General features: G+C 34.0%; 2 protein-coding genes across 3 annotated transcripts in view; one reads left to right on the top strand and one right to left on the bottom strand.

Annotated features, from left to right (window-relative positions):
- LOC132561354 (phosphatase and actin regulator 1-like) overlaps nt 1-11,398 on the bottom strand; it is a 66,371-nt gene extending 54,973 nt beyond the window's left edge. Inside the window, exon 1 of the mRNA XM_060226080.1 lies at nt 11,287-11,398. Coding sequence (XP_060082063.1) covers nt 11,287-11,398 — 112 coding nt within the window. The remainder of the gene's footprint in view (nt 1-11,286) is intronic.
- Nucleotides 856-24,040, top strand: LOC132561353 (syntenin-1-like). Of its 2 annotated transcripts, none has more exons than XM_060226079.1 (8): nt 856-1,003; nt 15,088-15,167; nt 16,481-16,663; nt 17,528-17,701; nt 18,107-18,282; nt 18,940-19,111; nt 20,111-20,202; nt 21,078-24,040. In XM_060226079.1, the coding sequence occupies exons 2-8, from the start codon at nt 15,117-15,119 to the stop codon at nt 21,130-21,132; spliced, it is 903 nt and encodes a 300-aa protein (XP_060082062.1). In that variant the 5' UTR covers nt 856-1,003; nt 15,088-15,116; the 3' UTR covers nt 21,133-24,040. The 2 variants fall into 2 exon arrangements, with proteins under 2 accessions (XP_060082062.1, XP_060082061.1); XM_060226078.1 differs by lacking the exon at nt 856-1,003 and adding an exon at nt 11,637-11,734.
- Nucleotides 24,041-25,376: the final 1,336 nt, after the last annotated feature.

The following is a 25,376-nucleotide window of genomic DNA, read 5'->3' as shown; positions in this document are numbered from 1 at the left end:
TACCAAGTATTTAAAAACAATTTTTTGAAGTTCATCCATATATAGAAATATTGCCGTTGATTCTATATAATGTAATTCATCGTCCTGTAGAAGGAATGTGTTGGCCCTCTAGGCTGATTGTAGGACAGCTAAGGTGTATAATTACAGACGATGAACTACGTCCTATCCTACACGTCAGAAACACTGAAAATACATATAACGTTGACTTGGTACTGTAAAATCTTACACAAAAAGGTGTAACTGATACTACTGTTGTAATTCTAGGTATTTAACAGATGATAGCCGAGTTTACCTGTACATGTGTAAGTATGAATTAAATACCACTACACGGAAACTACAAATAAATTTAAGCCCTCTTATTTAAATAAACACTTTCATACACTCATCAGTTGACTGGAATCTGATTGTCATCTTAAGAATCAAGGCTGGTGTGAAGACAAAACACAACAAAATAACAGAATGATTACCTTTCTTCCTACGACGTAGTCTCATCGTTGCCGTTAAAACTTCATCCAAATAAAGAATTTGACGGCCACTCCTAAGTGATGTGGCTCACAATAAAACACACTTGATTGCTTCAATGCTTCCCGTAATAGTGATCTACCAGAGAACTAAATCCACTGTATATGTAGCACCAATTCTAAAGGCCAGGACCACCATTAAAACAACAGGGAGGAGCTGTATATCTCTGGCCTCAAACCATGTGACCTGAAGTTTAAATGAAGGCTAGCCACAAACAAACAGGTATACAGCTATCTGTGTTGTGTGTGAGATGGGCGGTATGTAAGTAGGGCACACACACACCTGTGTTGATGAGATCCAGGAGACTGAAGCACCCTCGTGAGGACATACATAAGGACACACATGTGTGTTGTGCACGCTTGGGGCTGATCATGTTCTTAAGATACAGACATTGATTTTAACTGAAATTTCTCTCTACACACTACAGCAGGCATCTGGCAATTCATTTGTGAGCCATCATATATATTTGTCCAACAGACTGGTAAGTGTACCTCATACCATCTCTAATCTCTCAAGCAGAAAGCGTGGCAAGCCTTCACCTACTTGTCCTAATTTATGCTTTCATCTACTTGTCCTATCTCAAGCCTACACCCACTTGTCCTAACTCCAGCCTTCACCCACTTATCCTTACTCCAGCCTACACTGACTTGTCCTAACTCCAGCCAACATCCACTTATCCTAAATCAAGCCTTCACTCACTTTTCTTAACTCAAGCCTATACCCACTTGTCCTAACTCCAGTCTACACCCACTTGTCCTAACTCAAGCTTTCACCTACTTCTCTTAACTTAAGCTTACACCCACTTGTCCTAACTCAAGCCTACACCCACCTGTCCTAACTCCAGTCTACACCCACTTATCCTAACTCCAGCCAACACCCTCTTGTCCTAACTCAAGCCTTCACCTACTTGTCCTAACTTCCTGTAGATACATTAGCCACATTCTAGCCAGTTATTTCTTAAGCTTCCACTTTCTGATGTACAGCCAGATCATTTAATCAATTATTGACATATATTTTTCCATGTTATTATAAACCAGTATAATGACCCCTTTATTCTTTCTTCGTCTAAGTACTTATGTAGGTCAATGACATATGGTAGGTATTTTTTGAAACAAATCATTTGTCTCCTTTGTAAAGGAACTGAGGTGAAATGAATATAGTGTCCCAGGATCAAAAGATTGGGGGCATATTGATTTTGTAATGTTTGTTTGTTTGTCTGTTCTCAACTTTAACCTTGCCTGTAACCATTTCATCGTAGAGGTAGGGTTTTCATATTTTGCATTTGTGTTCCTTGTGACAGGAACTTTCTGGTTGTATCAGAATTTTTGATCATGTGACCTTGACAGTGACCTTTGACCTACATTAAAAAACAAATTTACATTGGCCTTAACTATTGCATGATAAGTTGTATAGTTTTCATATTTGGCAAGTGTCTTCCTTGTGACACGACCTTTCTGGTGGTATCAAGATTTCTGATCATGTGATTTTAATTTTGTTGCAACTGGGAGGGGATGGGGTATAGTGTGTCATAAGCACATTTTGTTCTATCTTTTGCCCAAATTCTGCATAATAGTATTCATCAACCAATAATTATAAGCAAGCGATGTCTTATATTGCTAGAATATTCTGAGGATCAGCATAGGGTATCAGTATAACCTGTAGAAATATTTCAGTGATGGTATAGGAATGAGGATACACCTAGTGGGCAAATCCAAGTTGAAAAGTAAGTGTGAGTTGTTATACTGAATAAATGTAAGGGTTCTGACCATGTGTTTGGTTTTTGTTAAATGCTGTTACATAATAATCTCACTACAACTGATATGGTGCTGCTCAAATATGTTCCAATCCCTTATTTACAGACTGTCAAAAGTACCTGTTACGCATGAGTGAGGAATTCAATGAGATGGCCGTTCATGTGGTACATGTGATGTCAAAGTCTTACTTTGAGTAACTGTGTCTGATATGTAGGCAGCAGTACAGGTGGTAGACACTTCTCAAAAGATCCTGTTTTTTTTGTAAAAATACCCTTAACTGAAAGTGATATATTCTACTTTCACATTATATAAAGTTATACAAGAACTCAGGAAAATAAAACAGTTTAGAGAAAACAAAATAAGTGGAAAATTCACATTGAAGGATCCTTAGTCGACGATATTCCAGTACACCTATATGCCATAACATCTCTGAATACAAGATCATGGTATGAACAGCTGTTAAGTTATGAAATAAATTTTTGATATATAACATAGAATATGATAATACAAATGTTTAAGATTTTCATTATTATTTCGGCTTGTGAGTTTTTGGAGGTATGACAATGGACATCAATTTCAGAATGGCCATTTTGTTGAGGTGTATCACATGCACTATTGACCTGCCTGACCTTGCACCCCAATAGTTTTGGTTGCTGTAACATGACATGCTTTCAGAAAGAAGAAAAATATTGATTTAAACCAAGGATGCCAGCACACTAGAACAAGATGTTTTTAACGAGACCTGTCCATCATGGTTTGTGACTGAAACACATCATCTAGAAATGTCATTTGCAACCGTATACAGGATAACCTTCTCATGGATTTAATTAATCCTACCTTTTAATATGAATCACAGTAATATCTTCTTAACTATCATGGTTGCTTCTGAAGTCATAACGGAAGTTTACAATAGTCTGTTGCATCTGTGGATCAATTAGTCATCAGCTCAAATTCTAGAACGACAGCCATGCTTATTTATGATAAGAATGGCTTTGCGTAACTTACTAGAAATAATCGCTAATATCTAACAGTACTGACATTGATGAAAGCTAGTGTGCTTCATTGAATTTGCCTTTGTCCAGGTGACATTCATAAGCCCTTGAATGCCAACTGAAAGCAGTTCAATGCTTAAATACCTGTCTTAGATGTCATGACACAATAATTTACCTTATGTAATCATTAATTATGGCATTTAATCTAATTAAAAGAAACAATTAAGATAACTAGATTAAGGCGTTGAGTAATTGCGGACTTTGTTGTTTACAGAACTGAACAGAGCCGTGTCTGGTTATTGGTTCCCTTTCAAAAGAAAAAAAACACTTTATTTTGCACTGTCAAATGTCATTATACGTAAAAAAATAACTATATACAATACCTTATTTCATGCATCATATGACCTCGTTTTGCATTAAAAATAAGAATAATCACCAGACTAAGCTATAAGGGACAGGATCAGCTTCTGTGGTGATCTGTGTGCTGAAAGAGACGGGATACAGCAGACCTACTTCCACATATGTTCAGTATTTCCAAAAACAGAAGGGCCCATATATTGCAAACTGACCTCATCAGTAGGGATATGATACATAGGTTTTTTTTTCAAAATAGACCTATATTTACTGCATATCCGCTGTAGTGCAACATTTCTACTATGACAACGTTGCTAAGAATAACATGAATGTCCGCAGTGTTCAGGATATTAAACATGGAAAGATGTTCAAATAGTTATTGCTTTCTTTTGGCTCTGATGGCATTGTACACAAAACTTAGTTTTGGGAAACAATTGGCCTATAAATAGACCTAGTCTATGAACATGCCTTGTTTGTGAACAGTGTGCATCACGTCTTCAAAGAAAAAATATTATTTCATAAAAAAAAAAAAAAAAAAGATCTGATGATGGTGGGTGAAAAACATTTACTAGTAAACTATTTCAAATTAGACCTCAACATGTGACTTAAAATATTTTGTCAGTGAAATATCTAAAGTCTACCTGTGTCTATTGTGACCTTTGAACTAATAGTTAAATGTCTTTTCTTTGGTTTCAGTCAATTATGCTTCATTATGTCATAGTAAATGTTTACCAATAACATTCAGAAATAAGATATTTTTATTGTATAGTTCCAATTGCTATTTACAGTAATAGTAACCTTGACCTTTGACCTCACAATCATTAGCACTTAATGGAGTTTGAGTGCAATTGGCCAAACATAACTTGAGATATTGTGCAAAAACAAAAAATGGAAAAAGACAAATAGACAGACAAAATTGACAGAAAGATGAACAATCTACTTTAGGGCATTCCATCTCCAAAGCAGAGCCATATCTAAGAACATTTCAGTTCAATGGCTTCACTTGAGTGTATTAGGGCAAGAGAATTTTATTGAATAGAAAACAAAAACTTTTCTGTTCATCTTTTTGTCTTAATACACATACATTAAGGATTACAAGTAAAGAGATTGGGATGACCAACTCTATAACTAGATTATCAAAAGAGCTTTAATGGTGTTTTCTTTGACATTACATTTTGTGATTGCTACTGATATAACTTTGATCTATGTAAAGCCTAGAAAAATACTACAATGTAAGTTTGTAAAAAGTTCACTATTCATTGCTGAACTTTATACATATATTTTTACATTCTGTCATGATTGTTTACTGATCATCAAAATTAATACAAAACACATTAATCTAACACATCAATTAGAGTTATAATTACAGTTGATAGGCAACAGTACATAAGAACACAAGAGTTGTCTCCCTTTAGCATCTTATTGATGGTAACTTTTTACAATCTGTGAAAACTATCCTATCACATCAAAGAATATAAAAAGATCACAAATCCAATTCATACGTTAGATACTATAAGAACAAAGTGTGTGGTAGTTTTATGATCAGCAATTATTTTATAATCAGTGATGATTTATTTACATTGTAAATTACATGATAATGCAATTTCATTATCATACACAGTGATATAATACAAACATGGCAACAGTATAATGGAAATGCAGACTTTCTACTTGTTATATATTAGCAATATTTTCCTTTAACCACTCAGAAGACTGAACTTTGTTTCCATGGCAATGACTTTACTAACACTTTACATGTCAAACAAGAGAATTAATGGAAGAGCGGAGGAGTAATGTCCCTTTATATGAAAAATCTAAGGATAGTGACCAAGCTACCATGGCAACCAAAATTTCCCTAAAAAGAAGTTGTACATATACGTGGTTCAAATAGACATTGTTTGAAAAAAAATTCTGATGTTTTCATTGATTTTTCAGCACTTAATTTATGAAAATCACAAAACTTTACAAATATGGCCTTTCTTCAATGTTCGTATTGCATGCATATGAATTGAAGTATTAAATAAGTACATCACAAAATATCAAAATGGTACACTCCTTCAATCATAGTAACATTCATCAACCCCAAGTTGGATAAAAGATTAATTAAAAAACGACTTATTAGCAGATGAAAAGAATGAATGCATCACTTGAAAATGAAGTTTTTTTTGAAGAATTTTGGAAAAAAAACCAAGAATAATTTCAAACACTTCTAGAACTATTCTAGGATATTTAAACTTCTCCTGTTTTCCAAGGATCCTGTTGAATTCCAGGAGTTTTTCCAGGTCCTGCATGAACCCGATAAAATTATGGTCCTTAATATTCCTGTGTATCTCATCATTATTGATTCATAGAATAGGGTTCAAACAATGTTCATTGATGATAAGGTGATCCAGGATACCCCAACTTCTTAGTAAGTATAGTAACTAGTAGGAGCCATACCTTTTATATTGTATGCACCATCACTTGAGAATATAACTAAGTTTGAAATTATCTAATTTATTCTTGTTAATCATCAATATAAAAGTGTATCCCAGTTCTCCCTCATCCACAAGCACTGCCTTACATACAGCCACCTGCAATTTTATTTTTTATATGAAAGTTCTAAATCACTATGTACTTCCTTTGGTGTTATTGCCAGAAATTTGTTGTGGAGCTCTCAAGTCTACTATTGTAATGTGAAAATATTTCATGGGGAAATATACCTGTAAACTCATTTTTCAAACAAATGCCATCTTCATCTCTGTATCTAAACATGTTTTTGCAACATTTTCCATCAACCTCTTGTAGCGCTGGCAAATGATTCAAAATATCTACAATAAATCTGTCAATGTATTTCCTTTAACTTATTGATTTCTGTAAAAGCATGCCATACTCCAGTAATCAACATCTATGTAACTATTGATATAACGGTGACAATGCAGTAGAGGTAATGTATACCACAACCCATCTGTTTGGTGTACATGTAATTATTGTTACAGTTGCTCCTTAATTTTCCCTCTGTGCAGGTGTTTACACTTTAGCTTACATTGTACATGATAAAGAATGCTAGTTACAATTAGACATTACATATGTGTTACATTTTGTTATTTGTGTGTTATATTTTTACACGTGTGTTACATTGTTATATTGTTATTTGTGTGTTATATTATATTATATATATATATATATTATATTTACATATCCCTATTGGTATCGAACTGTATTTTCATTTTCCTCATGCAAGAAAATGAAATCAAACAGAACATCGTGATACCTGATTTTGAAACATAATTGCGTATTTAAGCACATAACGAGAGTCTTGATATCAGTCCTCCTATTTCTGAAGTATTATCTTAGCGTTATCTCAACATCAATTTTACGCTAAATGCTTCCCACAAAAAAAAGTTATCAAAATGATTTATGGTATGAATGTTAAAGAACATTTTCGTCACAATGAGGGATAATGTGTTAACTCCTATCCATTTATTCCAAACATACCAAAACCATGAATCTAATTTAATGATATTTTAGCTGAAATATCCACAGGTATTGAAAAATAAACATGGGACACACATTATATAACTGACATATAAAAAATGGACAACAGCTAAGTTTCTAAACAAACAAAAGCATGCGCTATAAGGCTCTTCACTTACCCATCTATACGAGGATAGCCGACAATGAAACAGAAAACAGAAAGTAAGATATTGTAGAATGTTTAAACAATGAATAGAGCTGTACAGTAATTAAGGCTTGTGATATACAGCACACATCCACTTTGGTGCATTATCATAATGAGTATAGTGTGTGATGTCAGAAATAAAACAATTTAAGTGATGTCATCATATAATTATATAATAGCATTATTAATACTGTCTATTGATAATAGACAACTTTTACGTCTGTGAAATGACATCACAGAGAGATTTGGTGCTCACCATTGAATGGTCTTTATTGGTTCTATGTAAGTTGGATATTTTCCATCTAATAATTTGTTTGTTGCATTGACAGGTGAAACAATCATATCATTACAACATTATAGAAGAGAGATCAACATAAGAAAAGAATATTCTCCAGAGACACTATCGTCCATTTTGTTTTTCTTATCAGTCCTAAAATGTACACAATGTCCCACTAGCAGCATCCATTTTGTTTTTCTTATCAGTCCTAAAATGTACACAATGTCCCACTAGCAGCGTCCATTTTGTTTTTCTTATCCGTCCTAAGATGTACACAAATCCCTACTAGCAGCGTTCATTTTGTTTTTCTTATCAGTCCTAAGATGTACACAATGCCCACTAGCAGCGTCCATTTTGTTTTTCTTATCAGTCCTAAGATGTACACAATGCCCCACTTGCAGCATCCATTTTGTTTTTCTTATCAGTCCTAAGATGTACACAATGCCCCACTAGCAGCGTCCATTTTGTTTTTCTTATCAGTCCTAAGATGTACACAATGCCCCACTAGCAGCATCCATTTTGTTTTTCTTATCAGTCCTAAAATATACACAATGTCCCATCAGAAGGATGAAAGGCATATAGATGGACCTAGGATGAAGATTTGAACAGCCCTGTATGAAATTAAGTGCATGGCAAATTTCTCCAAAGAAAAGATGGAATGTCTGTGTCAGATGATACATAACACAATTTGTTTATGTATTGCTGGGTTTTCTGCCCCAAGAACAGCCACGGTCATTTTCAGATGGGGTAGCTGGTGACTACCTCACTGAACAACATACAGGAGGTCTTTTATATGGTATTCAGACAAATTAAGTCAGTTAAGTTTCAAGTCCAAGGACAATACCAAGAGAGCACAGACTAGCCAATTTCTCAGCTTCTGAGAAACATCAGACAACATGTACGTCATGGGTAGGGAACATAAAATTACACACCTCCTGAAATTACTTAATCCAACCCTCTAACTGACTCAGCTATAGTCACTCTGTATAACCTTTGCTGTAGTACAAATACATTAAGTTTGAAGTCAACTTAGAAATATATGTATTTGATATAAATGTCAATCTTATTATTACTATAACATTCTTAACGGCCCGTCAACACATAAAAGGTCATTAGGGCCATCAACCAGTAAAAATGTCAATCTAAGTTTCTGGAAAGTATGTATTACTCAATAGGATATATATCAGTTATATTTTCTTATGTAAAATGATCTCATTTCAAAACCTAAAAAAAATGTAGGTATCCTCTGGACATCGGTTCTGGACTGTGATGTATTTCATATAAGCCATTTTGTTGAGGCGTATCACATGCACTATTGACCTGCGTGACCTTGCACCCTGATAGTTTTGGTTGCTGTAAAATGTCATGCTTTCAGAAAGAAGAAAAATAGTGATTTAAACAAAGGATACCAGTACACTAGTATGAAATGTTGGAACCAAGTTTTTTACGAGACCTGTCCATCACGTGTTTGTGACTGAAACAGATCATCCAGAACGGTCATTTGCAACCGTATACAGGTTGATTTTAAGATTGAAATAAAAATAACGTTCTCATGGATTTAATTAATCCTACCTTTTAATATGAATCACAGTAATATCTTCTTAACTATTATGGTTGCTTCAGAAGCCATAGCAGAAGTTTACAATATTCTGTTGTATCCTTGGATCAATTAGTCATCAGGTCAAATTCTAGAACGACAGCCATGCTTGTTTATGATAAGAATGGCTTTGCGTAACTTAATAGAAATAATATAGGACTATAAGAATTTCTTTAGCATGCAAGGGTCATCATTAATATCTAACAGTACAGACATTGATGGAGAGATTGTTTAGTAAACAGTACATAACATCAGGCCCTATATCTGTGTGTTGACAATCTTTGAAGGCTCCTAAGCAAAACAAGTTCCATAATTGCTATTTTACATTTTTCAAAAATGTCAATGAAATTAAAGACTATCTGTGTTTAATTCATTTGCAAACTGCTATCAAATGTTTCACTGAGGATCTTGATAAATTGCCTTTCGTTTTTCTGTTATATCAATGAACTTTGGTCAACGTAACGGTTACCACTTTGTTAGAACTGCCTTCTGTTATCTGTTTCCGGTATATCAAACATCAGCAATAGTGGATAAAATTGAAAAAATCACTGAAAACTGGTCCTTCGGCTTATAACCCAGAAAATATGGTACATTAAACAACATAAATAACTTTAATTAAGTTCACCAACAAAAATTCACAAAATTGGCGTTTCAATTCTCCTTCCGCATCAAATAAATATTTTGGTGCAGGTCATATCATAGGATCACACCTACAAATACCTTGTTGTATGTGAACAGGTGCAGTTACATATACCGTATATATTTGTCAACTATAGGAAGGAAGAAGAGGAATCTTGTATCACAAAATCATTTTATTGTCTCTTATTTGGGACTACACTGGTAATTAAAAAAACAGAAATGAGTAAGTGTTCATAGATATGCCATAACTTTGTTGGTGACTAAATACAAAAAAAAAAATGTAGACATGCGAAGATTAAATGTTGATTTCTGTAAAGTACAATCATAATGAACATGTGACATCACATCTAAAATGTGTAGTAAAGATGCGAGAGCATTTATGTATGTTCATTGAAGTAAATGTATGTTGTAACATGTCATACCCATCATCTTGATAATGAAAGATTGATCATGTGAGTGACATGTGAGATACCTTTTGTAAATGAAAATGTGCATAACATTAAATTGGCATCTAGCAAAATGTAGTAAACATTTTTAATCTATAAACATGTATCTTCTAATATGGTTTGGTTTGGTTACAAGAAACATAAAGACAATAGCAAACAAATCAAAAGATAAAAATGTTCTCACATGTTGCTGGAAGGGAAACTTCAACAAAATGAAACAATATAGCATCCATATTTGGACAAATTAACCAATTATGAACATACTGATAAATTGACCAGTTATGAACATAATGATATATAACTTTCTCTTTGTTTCTCCCCTCAAACTTCCACAATCGCTGTTGCTAGCACTGGACAATAAGACCAGTGGTAAACAAGCCATGGACCAACATTTTAGATCCTGTACAGTGATTATGATCAGTTTTAGCAGATCAATTACAAATACATAAAGATGTATTATCAAATATATGGTAATACCATGACTTTAACGGACATTATCACTTTGATGACAGGTTAAAGTCAAGTGATAACATCTCAAGAAATACTTAGGAGATCAATTTTGAGTACATACTTGTTGTCATGAAGGACACTTTGCTTTTAAATAATTGAATATCATTATCATTCATTTCAGAGTAGCATCTGAACTACGATGGAAAAAATAACCCGAGTGAATCACAAATAACTCATGATAAAAATACCGCTTTCATCGATAACTGGTCAGGGGAGAGAATCAAAATAAGGAAGTGAACTTCCAACAGAAACAGGACAGCAATATTGGTTTTGACCGGTATGAAATGTTAACATATGTATGCAATGATCGTCTGTTTTTACATAACGATAATTCACTTGTTAAAAAAAAGAAATACAGCCATTCTCATATTCAAATATGGGCAGTTTTTTGATCAGCTGATTAGCGCTATTTACGACCTAAAAAACACTCGCGAATCATCATTGAAAAGATGTTGGCCTACTGCTGTCGATTTCTCAAGCTCACATGTATATGGATACGTTAAATTAAAATTTTATGGTTATATATACAATTACCCTTCTCCGTCACAACAGGCTTGAATGAATCCAGATTCGGTCGGGGGTCACTGTTACTTCTTTGTCGGTCGTACTCAATTTTTGTCTCCTCTGTCTCTGTTTTGGTGGCCATGTTCGGCAATACCCATTTTTGGTTTACTTCCGGTTTGAGTTTGAAAAATAAAATAAAATGAATAAAATAATTAAATATTGTTTCTCGGTTATTATCACAATTATAGATAATATTATTCAAGCCATTGTCACTGACAATGTTTAATTCCAATCTTGGTGACTCATGAATCTAATCGCGATTGTGTTACTAAAAATAGTTTTTATAAACTGTGTCAATAACCCGTGACTTGTGACGTCAAGACACGGGATAGACATCCTGAAATACACAGGTTCCACCTGATGAGAGCATTCGCAAACTGATCAGAGAAGCCGTTAAAACACAGCTAAGGGTATTTTGGTAAGTTATATATTTTTATGAAAAATTGTTTGTTACATGCTAAACCATGCATACTCGATTGTATATCCCGAACCTGTGTTGTGTCAGGAAGTCCGTGGTTGTATATGGTTGTGACAACACCTGTCAAAGGAAACCATTTCGGTGAAATTCACTTTTAAAATACGATCTACATTCTCTACGTCAGTTATTAGTGAAAATTCTATGTAATGGACGACCGGCTGAATTTACTCAAATTAAAACTTGATTAACAGGAAATGTGTAGCCGTGCGTTTTACATTATATAGGCCCACAATGTTGATTTCCAGGAATTGCAGTAGAATCATTTTACAATGAAAGGGCACATTTCTTATTATTTTTCTTGTGACAGAGATTATTCAGTCGTCATTACAACCACACAATTAACGTATATATGTATATTAATCAACTATAAAATTTACTCAATATCAAAATAAAATGTATTTATTTGATAGGATTTTTAATAGGATTTAATAGGATATATTATGGACGCAGGCCACAAGCCTCTATATCCTTATCAGTTCATACAACACGTTGAATTTTTAGACTACTTCCTGTATCAATGAGCAACATTCAAACTAAAAATTGAGAGTTATGTTACTACGGTTACAGTATTCATCTAGGCTGTTTCATAGCTCAATAACGCGGAAAGTAAAGGAAATATCAACGTGAGAGTGTTTTTTTACTACTCATATGGTCTTAAACATATTTCTAGTCATTCTAGGATCATAAAAGTTTTTTACAATCGTGGACACGTTTATTAGGTGCTTCAGGGTTGGTAAATTTAGATCTCTGCAGGCGCTCTGTATATGTGATGTCTCTAAAACCAGATATCATCTTGGTAGCACACCTCTGCATGTTTTCAATTAGATCAATATATTCCTCTATTAAACACAGATAATTACAAAAAGGATATTTTCTTATCAAGTCTAGTCTTATTAGTAATCATAATAACAAGCTATTTAGATATTCCAAATATTTTGTTGTTAGGTAACATTGGTTATAAGTTTGATACTGTAACTTGTTTTCCGAGAGAAAAAATAAAACATGGTGTGAAGTGAATGAAGCTGCGGATGAGTGATAATTTCACCAAAAGTACAATTCTACCTTTCATGACATGAACCCAGACACAAATCTAAAATAATGATTCTGTAATCGAGAATAAGTCTTATTATGCACTGATTAAGAGAGGAATGACTCTTTTATGACTCTGAGTTTTATTACTGAAACAGAGGAATCAGGCTGAATAGTAAGGTATACATAGAGACTAATATACCTAATTATTTTATATAAAGTAGATAAAAAGTAGGAATTATGTAGCATTTATTAAAATCTAAAGTTGTATCTAATTATATCAGTATAGATCGGTAGATGTTGTTACTTTGATGTCTCTTATAAATTTCCTATAACATTATTTGCAAATTTACTCTTCTGGTACCAGAATATTTGCATAGAGTCCAAAATTTTAATTTCAGATGACTATACATTCCGATAATAGTACTTAGTTTGAATGTAATATATTGCTTAAATGAATGAATATATATGTTCTGACATTAGTGAATGAATTGAAGTCATATAGCTAGTCATAGTCATGTAAAAGTGTGACACAGACTGCACTACATCAATGTTTCTGGTATACTTATAAAAAGAAGATATTAAAATTTTAATCTCATTCACCCAGTCACTTGATCTCTTCCTAAAACGTTATTTTCAAGAGCTGGTTGAACAAAAAAGTTCTCCCCTAGGGTAATGCATCCAGTTTTTGAGTAATCCAGAGGTAAAGGTATCGCATATCGAAAAAGGAAGTAACTCATTTTAATTCCCAAACTCTAGACTGTCAAGAACTCTGCTCAGCTACGCTCTTAAGAAGGAAACATAAAAATAAAGACACTGCTACATGTATATGTAACTATGAACCTTTATTTTCATATGTTGCAATCAACATCCCTTTTAATTGTTTCCATGTTAAATATGTATAATCCAAACCTGAAGCTCAAGGTCTGCTACTCTAATGTGTAGAATCACATTTATAGCTGTCTTCAAAATGACTCTGCGTACATCCTTGGCCATATGAAAGGCTTCAGGAGATTTCCATGGATAGTGTAGATGCAGACGGTGAAGTATTCCATATCCGGGACCAGTTTAGTAGTTTTTAAAAGAGTTCAGGAAGGTGTTCGAGAGAATGATTGACAGGGCAAACATGAGGAATGAAACCATATTACAGTACCAGGTTCACATGGAGAAACAGACACACAGAAACATTTATGTAAATAGGCCAATTACAATCAGATACTATCATTTCACTCTTTCGTGCCATTTTGTGGACAGTTGATATCAATCAGCAACAGAATGACAGATTTACAAACATGTTGTCACATTTATAATGTTACTTATGTTAAAATGCATAAAAACATCTTTTCTTCTGTCCCACAAAATTGCAAAACGTGAAAAGAAGTGTCCTTTCAAAAAGTATTTTCTTCATTGAAAAAATATTTCCAGTTTATTGAAGTTTTTGAAGACACAAAATGCATACATTTTCAGTGGAGAGAAAGGCTCATGAAACAGATCACATCACTTTACTTTACCCTTTACATTCTTACATTTCATACAACTTTTGGGTGTGAGGATATTTGAATTGTCTTGTTATTTTTCAGGTCATTGCAAAATCCATTATGGCTGCCATCTTGAAATACACCTTTGAACTTCTCATGTTTCACAGGTGCATTTTGCAAAAAATTGCAGGGATTGCTAAGGAAAGGAAGTTGATACAAAGCTAATGCTTTTTTGTCCTTGTAGAAAGTTGAAAGTGGCAGCCATGGTGGCCGTTTTGTAACATTATTGTGCAATATGGTTTCACTTAATAATATTTATTTAAAACATCTCAAGTTCCACCAGCTTAATTTAGCAGAAACTTGCTGGAGATGATCTTTAGATGATACTGACCAAAAGTTGTTATTGTCGGCGGTGGTCCATAATCCAAAATGGCCATACAATATTGAAAAATGTGTTTAAAACTTTATCCTTGGTACCACTGATGCTATTGGGTTGAAATTTTGTGGGAATGTTTTGTACTGAAATATTCTGAATGATTTTAATTGGTTAAGAATTGTTTCCACTTTTACTTTACACTTTTAACAATTTACCATATACATTATACTCAGAACACCGTTATGGCCCATAGGCCTCTTTACTGCAGATCCTTGTTTTCTTCAGGTTGTGTAGCGGTAGTGGCATATTTCAACATGGAAATGTCATTATTATCTTATTTTAGATCATCATACCTTCTTCTTTCTCCTACTTTCGGTATTTTGATTGTTTGTTTTTCTCTCTATTTACAGATTATAATATATTCATCAACGATAAAAACATGTCGCTGTATCCAACATTAGAAGATATGAAGGTCGACAACATGGCCAAGGTATGAGAACATTGTCTCAATGTTATTACACTACCATCATCAGACAGGGGGTTGTTCAAAGCATCCTGTATCTGTGGTCTGTAGTCTGTCATCCATCAGTCCTTAATAATTGTTATTATCGCTATTTCTTTAGAGACACTGGATCCATCTTTCTCCAATGTGGTATGTAAGGTTTCTTTTGGTTTTCAAGTGTGCCCTTTTGATCCTGGGACTGATCAGAAAACAAGTTTTTACGGCTGATTGGTGATCATCTTTGATCTGACAGTTGCAAACTATTATGGCTTTTTCTTAAGATGGATTCTCACATTTTATCAAGAGCAAATCAGAGAAAATAAAAGAAGAAAAAAAGGAAAAATATCCAACTTCTAATAAACAAAGACCAATTAATGGTGGACACTACAATCCCTTCTGGATATATAAGTTTGCTTTAGCTGATAATGGTAGGTTGTTTGAAGCACTCTGATCCTCATACCATTTCTTATTATAAATATGTCTTAGGAAAGTACTGGATGGATCTTTCTCACATATTTCATATAAAGGTTCCCATTGGTCACTAGTTGTGATATATCATATATTTAATAATAAATAAGAAGAAGGAAGGGAACGATTCAAATTGGAAAGAATAGATAAAGTAGGCACCAAGATCCTTTTGGGATCTGGTGTTTTGTTTACATTACTTCTTAGACCATTATATGAGGATGGCAGGCTGTTCAAATTATCCTCATTGTCTATTTTGTCCATGTTCTTTTGATCTTTATACCAGTCCTTGTTATTGCTATGTCATGAGAAGTATTGGATGGATCTTTTGCTCAAATTTCATTGAAAAGTTCCTCTTTGTCTTTGTGCCCTTCTAATTTTGAGACTGATCAGCAGAATGCAACGGTTGACAGACAGCTATCTTGGATTTTGATATAAAATGATTTACCTTTTTTCCTTGAGAATTATTGGATGGGAATCTAGTGGTGCATGCTCATTTTTTGAGATTTGTTAGAAAAAAAGAAGTGGCTGATATGTGGCCATCTTGGATTTTGAAAGTGAACATTAATTATTGCTATTTCTTAAGAACTATTGGGCAGGTCTTTAGTCAGATTTGATTTGTAGGTTTCCCTTGTTCTTTTGTGGTATCCACTCAACGTTTAGACATACAATAACATAATGGCTGAAAGGCAGCCATCTAAGAATGAGGAAAGGGATGAAACTGAAAAAATATGCCATTATGTCATTTGAAAAGATAGAAACTATACATTGTACTGACCTGGAATTTCCTTTCGATCGGCCACTTGGTAAAGAGATTCATGTTCTGTATTTGATAGGCACAGATGCAGCACGAGGCAGCAGCACATGGGCAGCCACAGGTGACCTATCCACAGCAGCAGCCACCTCTTGTATACCCTCAGCAGGGCGCGAGTGGGAGCATGTACCCATCTCTACAGGGTGAATACATGGGCATGCAGCTCAGCCCCGAGACATACAATCAATTCCAGATTGTACCACAGGTAGGTTTTTTTGTGCTTGAAATTTGATAATTCAAATTTTGCTTTGATGATAACTTTATTTTGGTAATAAGCCCACAAATATTTATTGCAAATTCTATAGATTTCTAAAGCTTACTTCACTACACTGAGATCATATGATGGCTCCCTAGAACTTTTAATAAGTCATCCTCCCTACATTGAGGTCATGTGATTGCCCCCTAGAACTTTATTACATGATAGTGCTAGAAGACTTAAATATGGAATTGAGCTCTACCTTATGTGCATTATTTGTTTTGTAATTATACATTGCGATTATATTCCTTTCTACTCACATTCTGTGTTTTATACCTGTACATTATAAATACAACCATTTCTACTCACATTCTGTGTTTTATACCTGTACATTATAAATACAACTATTTCTACTCACATTCTGTGTTTTATACCTGTACATTACAAATACAACTATTTCTACTCACACTGTGTGTTTTATACCTGTACATTATAAATACAACTATTTCTACTCACATTCTGTGTTTTATACCTGTACATTATAAATACAACTATTTCTACTCACACTCTGTTTTATACCTGTACATTATAAATACAACTATTTCTACTCACACTCTGTTTTATACCTGTACATTATAAATACAACTATTTCTACTCACATTCTGTGTTTTATACCTGTACATTATAAATACAACTGTTTCTACTCACACTCTGTTTTATACCTGTACATTATAAATACAACTATTTCTACTCACATTTTGTGTTTTATACCTGTACATTATAAATACACCTATTTCTACTCACACTGTGTGTTTTATACCTGTACATCATAAATACAACTATTTCTACTCACACTGTGTTTGTATGTGTTAGCAACCTATGGCGGTGGGTGTACGACAGACAGGTGGAGGACAGACACAGGTTGCCCCCATCACTGGCAACAACAAGGGACTCCAACGGGCAGAAATCAAACAGGGCATCAGGCAGGTGATAGCATGCAAGGATGCTGACAACAAGATCGGGCTGCGATTAAGACATGTTAACAAGGTAAACTGACGTGTCAGTCAAGTTATTTCTAAACTTGTTTAACTTACCAAATAAAAAACACCCCACAATACATCTGGAACATTTACGATTGTTTGAAACTTAATCAATTGGGAACAAAAATGTCAATATATTAAAAACAAATAAGAAAACACAAGAAATAAGTTTCATGCATCAAAAAAGAAACACATCTGCTTTTTATATACCTTACTTTACCAAGATTGTGTTAACATAGTAGCGAAAAATTGTTACCCTGCCAAGGGAAGTAATTCTATTCAGGAAAAGTCTATCAGAATGTTTTTTCTTCAAAGGGTGTTACGGTAATTTTCACTACAATATTATGACTTTGCTAGGTGACAGTTATTTATGTGTGTATTTCTGTCACACTCCAATGATTCTCTGTTTCAGGGTCTGTTTGTGGCCTTAGTACAGGACAACAGTCCAGCTGCTCTGGCTGGCCTCCGATTTGGTGACCAGATTCTGCAGATTGACGAGAACGACGTTGCTGGTTGGGACACTGATAAGGCACACAAATTTCTGAAAAATGCCTCACCTGAAAGGATTGTGTTTGCTGTTAGAGACAGGTGAACACATTTGAGCTTTATTGTGGCTGTAAATGTTTACAATGAAACTACCCGGTAGTTCATTCTGGTCGCTCCATCTCTAGATGATGGAAGTGAGTTGCATGCTTTCGTTCAGGGCAAAAAATACCTTAGTGCATTGTTTTGTAGCATTGCTGGACATGTCTGCTGTACATGTGTTCACACTTAAAACAGGTGTTTTATATGTCATTGAAAAATACCAGTATAATGCAGATAGCTGTGCTTAAGTGGTCAGATTAATTGGGTCTCTCTTCACAGTAACATACATAATTATTTGGACATTCAAACTGCAATCATTAGCAAGATATTGAGTGCCAAGTCTGACAAAGGCTGCATATCCTTATCATAATGTATAGAAACCCTTGCTGTGACTGCTTCAGCACAATTGATACCTAGCGTCACTGAATTTAAAACTTTTCCAAGACATGAACCCTGACAGCTTTCATGTCAGCATTTTCATCATCTTTTTTTAAGTCCATGGTCTACATCAAATGCCTCTATTATTGATGTGTTTTTAGTTCCAGAATCGTACGTCCAGCTGAAATCTCTTGTTTCATTCAAAACATTATACAAACAATTTATTTTTATAGATATCTCCTAACTTGAATACCAGACATTAATTTGTATTATATTCTGTAGACCGTTCGAGAGGACCATCTCTATGCAGAAAGACAGCAATGGCTACATTGGCTTTGTCTTCAAGGATGGAAAGATTAAATCTCTGGTGAAGGATTCATCAGCAGCAAGGAATGGTGTTCTTATTGAACATCAACTGATAGAGGTCAATGGTCAGAACGTGGTGGGACTCAAGGTAAGGTCATGACCTTATAGAGGTCAACGGTCAGAACAAGGTCACTATCTGATAGAGGTAAATGGTTAATTATGCTTGTATATACACTAGGATAACAATGTATATATTGATCATATGAAGGCAATGTGCAGTGTACCAAACTCAACCCCTTGATTACAGAGTTATTGCCGTATGTTGAAATTTGTTGTCTAGAGCCTAACTTTGCCCACAGTTAAGCAAATATTATGAAACTTTGTGTATGTATTGATCATACTAAGACAATGTGCTCTGTATCAAATTCAGGGCCTTTAACCACCAAATTACAGAGTTAGTGCCCTTTGTTAAAATTTCTCTTCCATAACATAACTTTGCTTGTATTTAAGATAGGATAATAAAGCTTGTGTATACAGTGATTACATGATAACAATGTGCAGTGTACCAAATTAGAACCCACAATGCCATGATTACAGAGTTATTCACCTTTGATAAAATTGTGTGTCTTGAACATCACTTTGCCTGCATTAAACTAGGATATTGAAAAAGGATACAAAAGTCATACAAAGGCAAGGTGCATTAAGACAAAGTCAGGGTCCATAACCCCTCAGAACACAGTTATGGCTTTTTGGTAACATTTTAGTGTCATGAGCATAGCTTTGCTTGCAATTAAAACTAGGAGCATTAAACTTGGTGTATACATTAATCTTACTAAGAGAATGTGCTGTATACAAATTTAGGGCCCACAATCTCTTGATTACAGAATTATTGTAAAATTCTGTGTGCATTTAAGTCATTTTCAAGGACCATTCATTCCTTTCACTGATGCTTCTGTCGATATGATTATTATAATTCTTGCTCGCATGAGAAAACAGAACTGAAATTATTGGGATTATCTCGCTTTGAATAATTCTACAAAATGGTGGTCTCCAATAATGACGTCTCTGGTGACATATTTTGCAAACATTTCTGTATTTTGTGATAAGTAATGTTATTTATTGGTCTGACTTTCATGATTGTTTTTAGGATGATAGAGTTGGGGAGATCTTCGATGCTGCTGGCAGGACAGTGACCATCACCATTATGCCAACTTTCCTTTACGAACACATTGTAAAATGGTATGTTTGAATTTTATACTGTAACTTACAGTTATTCTCATTTCACATAAAGAATAGATATATGTTTTATCAAGACCAATTTAGATTGGTTTGGATTGATATTTCTCTTTCCATTGTCATGTATGTATTTCCTTTAGTTGCATTGCTGTAAATGTGCAAATTACACTCAAACATATGAATGTGTGCTACATATTACATACATATTGAGATATACATGAAAAATAACCTCCACATGTACAGTTCGCTTAATGGAATCGCAAAATTAACCTTCAGTAAGAATAACCATGTTGATTTGATATTACTCCATCGCCAGTGAAAATAACATTGTTTACAGCAATAAGTGTTTTCAGGATTAATGGGATTATATAATATAGCAGTTTCAATGTACAAGATCAGGCCCAATTTCTTGATATCTTTTTGAAATGGAAGATATTTACGACTGTATTTACCAACCACCTTCCCATTCCGACAAGACTATATATTGTTTTTTATGTTTCGGCTGTTCCTGAATCCAGCATATAAAATGTTCACTCTTTATATCTGGATAGCAAAGAAATTCACACTTGTTGTTAATGTAGTTATAAGTAAATAACAGAGTAAAATTCAATATAAATACAAGATGTCCGGGCAAATCCTCCATAGCATCCAATCAGGTTCCTCTGAATTGACCAGGTCACTTGTCATTATATCAACTTGAATAACATTCAGAATACACTTTATTGTAAGAACCTTTTGTCATGATACAGTGTATGAAATGAATTGCTAAAATGTGAAATTCAAAAATGCAAGGTAGCATTGTTCTGGTGAAGAAGATCAATGATTGAATATATTGTATATGATCAGTATCTGTAATCTAGATGTTTCTTCTTTTGCAGCATGGGTAACAGTATAATCAAGAAGCTGATGGACCACTCCATCCCTGATGTGTAAAACACTGTGGTACACTGATAAATAGACATCTAAACATTATGTGTTGTGTCTCTGAGGGAAGAAGGGGATCTCCAGTGCATCACACCATTATCAACATTCCTTGTCACCTTGGCAATCTGTCCAAAACAAGGAATTGTTTCATTCTGACTCATTGTACATTTCAACATGTAACTTTCGCATTTGTCGCAGGCTTTTTGTTTAGAGAATCTTGTTCAGCTTGTGTATTGCTGAATTAAATATTTTGTGTTATAAAATTTACCATGTTGATTGTCTGTATAATGATAAATCATAGTAATTATATAGAATTATAGAGAAATATCACAAGCATGTCTCTTATTATATGTGTATATTTCCTACCTACCCTAACTTTTGAGAGCAGAATTTGAAAGCAAAATTTTTAGTTTGAGCATTCAAGTCTTTTTTAACCTTAGTTTTAATGTTGCACCTGTTATTTATAGGAGTATTCTATTTGAAATAAAACTTTCATGTGATTAGCTACTGAAAGGAGAAGTATGATGAGTGACAGAAAGGAATTGGTCAGAGACAGAAGTGAATGTGTTCATTTACGGAAAGGAATGTGAAAAATGATGGGCAAGTCAGCTCTAGGTTAGAGGCAGTGATGATCAGTGTTAGAAATATCATACTAGGGAAACATTGTTTTTCAATAACTGAATTAGAATTAGGATTATCCTGAATGATGTAAAGAGTTCAATCCATCTTGTTGAAGGTGTTTTCACTATTTCTATCAGTTGTACATTTTAGTGCTGCCTTGGGATTTTAAACTAGCAGTGCGAACATTACGTTTATGTAAACTTTTTTTTTTTAATCACCTCAATTAGGTGAAAGTTGGCAGTGGTAATATAGCATGTTGCTTTAACAACACATGTACCTAGGGTTCACTGAATGATAAATATACCTTGTTCTCATGTTTTTAATAAAAAGAAAATTTGATCTATTTGATCCAGGAAAAGTTTATATTTAACTTGGTTCTTAAAACCCTAGTCCAGCTTAATAACGTAACAAAATAAATAATCTATGTTTTGACTTAATAAAGGAGGTTCAAAACTAGAGAATACATTTAATCATTTGAAGGCAAAACAAATTCCCAAAAACAGAATTGCTACAGACTGGCATATCATTGAATTACTAGGACTTGTTTTTGTAGAAGTCTTTTTATTTCCTAATTTATTTTCTATCACACAATAATAAGATGTAAGATGATTTTTTAATTATTATGAAAAATTAAAGGTCAACCTGAGTGCAAAATTATTTATTTTTTTATGTAAATATGTAACATATCCTGATCTGAAATGTAAAAATAAAATGGTATTTGAGTTGGAAACAGCCTTCTTCACTGTGTGGTGAAAGCTAATCAGCCATGGAAAACATGGACCAGAAGTGACACATCCAAGGGCATTCTATTTATTTGTAAGGAATATTACTCTGATTAATGACATGCACACTGTTTCACAAAACCCCACACTGTTTGGGTAATGGGACGTATTATACTGTTCCTTAGTATCTGTTTTCACCTTATTTGATACAATCTTGATATACATTTCAAGTGTCAACACATACAAAATAAAAGCATGCAAAATATACCTGTACTGATATAATGATGGTAGACCATGATTATCCCAGTGTAATTGGGATGAGAATGTACACAGTTGTGTATCACAAGCTTAAGACCTATTTTCTGGAGTTTTGATTAACAATGGTCCCCTATCATAGATAGGGATTTCTGGTTTTACCTCTCGCGATCTGCCTAATCTTTCTTCCATGTATTATAATCACAAGTCTAAGGTTAGATTTTGTCGCTGCTTTCATACATATGTGTGCGGTGTTGATGGCCGTGGAAGTAGAAAGACCACATAATATGTGAACACACTCAGGTTGGCCTTTAAGCATGTGTTGTTATATAGGAAGTTATAAAATGCATTGTTATGACATTGTTTTGATTGTTATATAAAGTGATCTGCTACATAATTTAGTATGTATCATCTATAAACCATATTCAAACAAATACAATTAATGATTACAACTCCAGGTTTTTTTTTTCTTATCAGATTTTGTGAAGAACTATGTCATTTGGTATGTGACTGAAAGCCTACTGATATCAAAAGGCACTGAATGATTTGGTCAGAGAAGAGAGCTTAGTTAAATGAGGGTTATTGATTAGGAGAAAAATGGCTGATTAGAGACCTGAAAGTCATATCTAACGTTTCCACCTTAGATATGAGAAAGTATTGAAACCATTTGTGTATCCTGAAACACATCTCAGTATTATTTTTAATAAGCAGAAATTAGCTGTTTTTTCAAACTAGTCTTACTTAAAGATTAAATCACTATTATGTTGAGGTTATCGGGATGTAACTACAATTTAACACATGCAAATGGAAAAACTGGTGATGCCAGTTCTGTAAAATTTGTAGTTATCTCCCCTGAGAACCTGAACAAAACAGAAAGTTGATCTTTATATTTACAGGTTTCCTTAATCAGAATACAGATGTGTTTTATGTGCACAAGGGAAACTTTCATTATCTGTAAATATTGATAATGAGAATTACAAAAGTCATAGAATCAATCGCAAAGGTAACTTATCATTCACAATGCTGCAACTTACCATTCAAATGCTGCACATGAATATACATTTTCATACAACACCTTTGCTCTCATTAATTGGCTGATTTTATCATCTGACTGAAGTATGTCTGTGACCATTTTGAAGACAGAATTCACTGTTTTGTAACTAAAAATTAAAAAATGATTTTAACATCATAACATCCCAGTAGGATGAAGTTGGCTGGATACTGAGGCAATCTCATTTGACATAGTCCTAAATGAAGTGTCATCTGATAGAATGATCGATGTATTTTTTTCTTATTTGATAATAAAATAATAACATGAATTATCTTTCTTTTGCTGTTTTGTTACTCTTCAAGAAATTTTGATGCAGTATCCTGATAGAAGTATGATTAAGGGGTGGGAGAATTAGACCCATGGTTTAAACAAAATTGAGTACTTGGTATGTTTCATTTGGATGTTTGAAATAAAATGTTGTTTGACTCAAGAAAGATTTACAAGAGTACACTAAATTTCCCTTCTTTTGCCCATCCCTTAGTTTCTTGGGAACCCAAACCCTCTATCCTAGTATTTAAACCAAATATTGGCAACAGAAGATTTTAAATCTGCTTCACATTTCTCTGTATTGGCCCCTGCCCTCTGTCTGCTACAGATGTGGGTGGGAGGCAATTGTGTTATTGCCTTGACCTGTTAACTTCTCGTACAAATCACACTTGTGATGAAGGACTAAGCAGATTCTGACCAAGTTTGGTTACAAGCAACGTTTTGTAGAAATGGTGGGTCTCGCCCCCATGAAGCCTAAAGAAATAGAGCTAATTATTTTTTAAAATCTACTCCTCCGGCAGGAATGATTAGTTTTTGCCCAAATTTGGTCTGAAGCATTCTTTGGGAAAGGAAAATCAAATTTGTATAAAGGGTGAATCTCTGCGCCTTGGGCATGAGGGGCAGTGCCCAATAGGGAAATAAAGCAAATTGTTGAAAATTATACTCTTCCTGTAGGAATGATTGGACCTTGCCTAAATTTTGTCTGAAGCTTCCTTCATTGAAGGGTAACCAGTGGGTCTTTTGATCCATGGGATGGTCCAATAGGGGAAATAAAAGCAAATTGTTTAAATTCCTTTTCCTCCTGCAAGAATGAAAAGATTTTGCAAAATTTGGTCCACAGCATACTTGGATGAAGGTGAATCAATTTAGTCTGAAGCTTTATTAGGTAAAGGCGATTTTTGTATTAATGGATACGCTGACCCTCTGGGGCAGACAGGTTATGTTCAATAGGAAAAAGGAAACTTCAGAATTAAGCTATTTCAATCAAAGCAAGTGTAGTGATACATCCATAATGTGCCTGTTGTTTTTACAGAAATAGTGACATACATCATCGGAATATAGGTCTGGATCATAGTAACATATCACAGGTATAATATAGTGTAGGTCTGGGCTATATATAGTAACATATCGCTGGTATAATATAGGGTAGGTCTGGGCTATAGATAGTAACATATCACTGGTATGATATAGTGTAGGTCTGAGCTATATATAGTAACATATCACTGGTATAATATAGTGTAGGTCTGGGCTATAGATAGTAACATATCACTGGTATAATATAGTGTAGGTCTGGGTCATTGTAACATATCACTGGTATAATATAGTGTAGGTCTGGG

This window comes from Ylistrum balloti, unplaced genomic scaffold (genome assembly GCF_031769215.1).
Source record: "Ylistrum balloti isolate Yb309-2 unplaced genomic scaffold, AGI_CSIRO_Ybal_v1 Utg371196, whole genome shotgun sequence".
NCBI classification, from domain to species: domain Eukaryota; kingdom Metazoa; phylum Mollusca; class Bivalvia; order Pectinida; family Pectinidae; genus Ylistrum; species Ylistrum balloti.
This window is presented reverse-complemented; position numbering and strand designations above follow the sequence as displayed.

Coding starts and splice junctions, on each gene's coding strand:
- LOC132561353 (XM_060226079.1), top strand. CDS start 15,117: ATGTCGCTGTATCCAACATTAGAAGATATGAAGGTCGACAACATGGCC. Junction 18,283..18,939: donor GTGTTTGCTGTTAGAGACAG/GTGAACACATTT, acceptor TATATTCTGTAG/ACCGTTCGAGAGGACCATCT. Junction 20,203..21,077: donor TACGAACACATTGTAAAATG/GTATGTTTGAAT, acceptor CTTCTTTTGCAG/CATGGGTAACAGTATAATCA.